Genomic DNA, 3,654 nt, shown 5'->3' on the forward strand with positions numbered 1-3,654 from the left:
GCTTTCCCAGCATCCTGGCTACTGCACCACCACGGAGCCCCAGAGGGGTCCCACCCCCTGCCGTGTAACCAATGCAAGGGGCCTCCTGGCTTGTCTGAGCCTTTGCCAGGCAGCATCCTCTGACTCAAGCTGCAAGAACCTGTCAGAGCCTCGAATCCAGCAGCTGGGGGTGGAGGGTAAATATTGTCCTGGCTGCGTCCCCAGCCCCAGCCAGAGACCTGACACGACCCTTGTTTACCCCGGATCAAAGCGAAGCTCCAGCTCCATTAGGGCAGAGCAGGCTCGTCTCCAGCACAGAGCGTGGGGGAGAGGGAGGAAGAAGGACCCAGAGGGGGGTGACGTGTGTGTGTCCCCTTGTGCCTGCCCGTCTGCCTGCACCCCAGGAATGGGGGCCCCGGTAACCCCGGCCTGCCTGCTGCTCCTCCTGCACCTCACAGCTGGGACGTCTGCAGAGCCGTAAGCCCTGTCCGTGTCTGTCTGTCTGTCCGCGTGGTGGGCGGTGCGGGGGGGTTGGAAGCAGCCGAGGGCACCGATGAGGGGGCTGCTCGATCCAAAACTGACGGGACAGTTCCGTTCTCCCCTGGGATCTCAGTCCCTGACGCTGGGTCCCTCCTGGGCCCCCCTGGTCCTGCCCCTCCCAGCGGCGGGGGAGGTTAGCTCTGGTTAAGGCAGCGGCTTGGGGTGTGGAGAGCTGGGTTCAGTGCCCGGCTCTGCCACAGACGCCCTGTGCGCCCCCGGCCAGACACCGACCCTCTGAGCCTCAGCTCCCCTCTGTACCATGGGGTGATGATCCTCTGCGGCTATCTGCTCCCGTTGGCCTGTCACTTCCTCGGGCCGCGGCCTGTCTCTGCCTGCGGGTCTGTCCAGTCCCAGTGCAGGGGGCCCAGGCTGGGCTGGGTCTCTAGGCACCAGTGAAATAGAACAGGAATTACCAACAAACACAGTGCGTTCAACGAACGTCTCAGCGAGAACCTGGGAGTGCCCCGAAGGTGCAAACGCCGAAGGGTTCCTGTGAGAACGTGCGGAGGCCCCGGGTACAGACTGGTCTGGGGGTGGGGGTGGGGCATGACAGAGGCTGCAGTTACTGGCTGCAAAGGGCTCAGGTGCTCAGTACAGGCCCAGACTAACCAGCCTCCCCCCGCCTTGCACAGGGGTCTCTGCTCACTCACAGCGCCACTATCTGCCCCCTTCTGGGCAGACCAAGCAGCCAAGAGGCTGGGGATGGATTGGGACTGAGCCCCTCTCTGTGCCCCCGGGGCCCCTCCAGCTCCGCGGGAGGCAAGCTGGGGCAGGGGAAGGAGCAGGGGTGCCTTGCTCTGTCCCTGCCCTAGGTTAGAGAAACGAATCAGCCTCCAGCACCATCGACCCAGCTCTGTCCCAGCAGGAGGGACATTCAGAAAGCGGGAGTCACCCCGGTCCTGGGGGAGGCTGTGGGCTGTCCCCTCCCATCCCCCTCCCCCACTGCCCACGGTGCTTTCCCCTCCCCAGGCACTATGTGGTGGTGAGCCCAGCCGTGTTCTACCACCCGCACACGGGGACGGTGTCAGTTCATCTCAGCGACCTCAACGAGACCGTCCGGGTGAGCGTCCGGCTGGAGAGGGGGGATGGGCCCAGCGCTATCACCCTGCTGGAGAGAGAGGTCCAGGAGCCCCGTCTGCACGAGAACGTGCGCTTCCAGGTGAGCCCCCACCCGCAACCATCGGCACGGCCCCGGGCACTGGCCATGGGCACGGAGCCCGTCAGCCCCGGGTCTGCAGCCCAGCCTCAGGCCCCGGGCACAGCAGGGCTCAGGGGACTGGCCATGGGCACGGAGCTGGTCACTCAATGGGCAGCTGTAGCCACAGAACTCGAGCCCATCCCTCAGCAGCGACAGGCAGGAGGGAGCGGGGATGGGGTGGGGGGTACAGAGAGCGCCCTGGCTTCCAACTCCATTGAGCTCCCCAGGTTCATGCTCCCTCCCATTCAGGGCCCCCAGGCTGGGGATGGGGGTTCCTGTGGTTGGGGGGGGCTGGAACAGGGACCAGGGCTGGTGCAAGGATATTTTGCGCCCTAGGCGAAACTTCCACCTCGCCCCCACCCACCCCCCCAAAAAATAAATCACATACATTATACACAATACACGGTCACAGAGTAACATGTTATAATTTATGCAGGCATAACACAGCAGCAGGGCTTAAAACTCAGACAGGGCCACCCAGAGGATTCAGGGGGCCTGGGGCAAAGCAATTTTGGGGGCCCCTTTCATAAAAAAAGTTGCAATACTCTAGTAACGTATTTGGAAATGTAAAAAATAACCAGTGAAATACATTCAAAAATTAATTTGTAATCATTTGAAAATACACTAAATACATTATTTAAAAACATTAAAAGCTGTAATAGTATGTATACATTTGCAATTACATAATGGGCTCTTGCTGGGTGATGGTTGGTGCCAATGGGCTGTCGCTGCCTGGGGGTCGTGCTGCTGTTGCCCAGGGCTTGGTGGGGAGCTGGGCTCTGGGTTCGGGGGTGCCCGGCTCACAGGGGCTGGGCTCAGGGATGTGGGGAGATGGGGTTGGGGGGTGCCCAGCTCAGAGGGGCTGGGCTCGGAGCTGGGGGTCAGGGCTGTGTGTGGGGGATGGGGTCGGGGGGGTGCCTGGCCCTGGCCCCTTACCATGCTGCTTACGACTTCTCCATACTCGTGGGGCAGGCGGAGCCTCTGACATACTCGTGGGGGCCCCTGCGGGGCCCGGGGCCTCAGGCAAATTGCCCCACTTCCCCCCGCACCCGCTCGCATGGCCCTGCACTCAGATACCGGGCATGACAGAGGCTGGAGCAGAGAGAGGGGGGCACTGGGGCAGCTCAGCTCTGTAGGCTGCCGTCCTCTCCAGCCGCCCACGCACAAGGGGAGCAGGAGCAGGGACCAGCCAAGGACCAAGGGGGCAGGAGCACAGGCGCCTGAGGCCAAGCTGTGTGGGGAAGCAACACAGGGGCGTCGGGGTCCTCTTTCTTCCTCCGCTCCACCAGACCGCCGCCTGAGGCTCTTTTCTTCTCCGTGCCCCCCGCTGGGGCCGACCGTGGAGGCTGAGCCAGGAGGCAGCCGCCCCTTTCCTCCAGAAGCCCTGCTGAGTTGCGCCCGTCGCCGTCGCCGGGCTCGTGCCACCTGCCGTAAGCAGAGCTGCAGAACTCTGCCCAGCCGCCGGCGCACCCGCCGGCAATGACAGGAATCACACGGGATGGAGCGGCCGCTGCGCTGGGGGGGAGAGGGAGTCTGAGCCGCTGGCAGGTAGCCCAGGGGTTCCCCTGTGTCCGCGTGCCACCGGCAGCCCAGCGGTTCCCCTGAGTCAGCGCACCGCTGGCAGGGGAACAGATGGGCTGCCGGCAGTGCGTGGACACAGGGGAACTCCTGGGCTGCCTGCCAGCGGCCTCAGACTCTCTCTCCCTCCCAGCGCAGCAGCCGCTGGAATGCTTTAAAAAAAAATTGGGGGCGCCGCTTTTTGTCACCCCCAAATCTTGGCGTCCTAGGCAACTGCCTAGTTGGCCTAAATGGTAGCACCGGCCCTGACGGGGACTCACAAACTACCACTCCCCTCCCCCCCCCACGTGATAGCGGGTCTGCACCATGACCGGCCCATTACTGGCCGCTGTGGCCTTGCTGGGGTTTCCCGTGTGCAG

At 63.5% G+C, this 3,654-nt stretch overlaps 1 protein-coding gene across 1 annotated transcript; it reads left to right on the top strand.

Moving 5' to 3' along the window:
• Nucleotides 1-239: 239 nt before the first annotated feature.
• Nucleotides 240-3,147, top strand: LOC112112904 (the record flags this gene model as incomplete). The annotated part of the gene is made up of 3 exons (XM_026663158.2): nt 240-456; nt 1,489-1,901; nt 3,007-3,147. Coding segments are annotated over exons 1-3 (625 nt in total), but the record flags the coding sequence as incomplete, so codon positions are not given.
• Nucleotides 3,148-3,654: the final 507 nt, after the last annotated feature.

Source organism: Terrapene carolina, unplaced genomic scaffold, assembly GCF_002925995.2.
Source record: "Terrapene carolina triunguis isolate 2854851 unplaced genomic scaffold, T_m_triunguis-2.0 Scaffold32758, whole genome shotgun sequence".
Taxonomy (NCBI): Eukaryota; Metazoa; Chordata; order Testudines; family Emydidae; genus Terrapene; species Terrapene triunguis.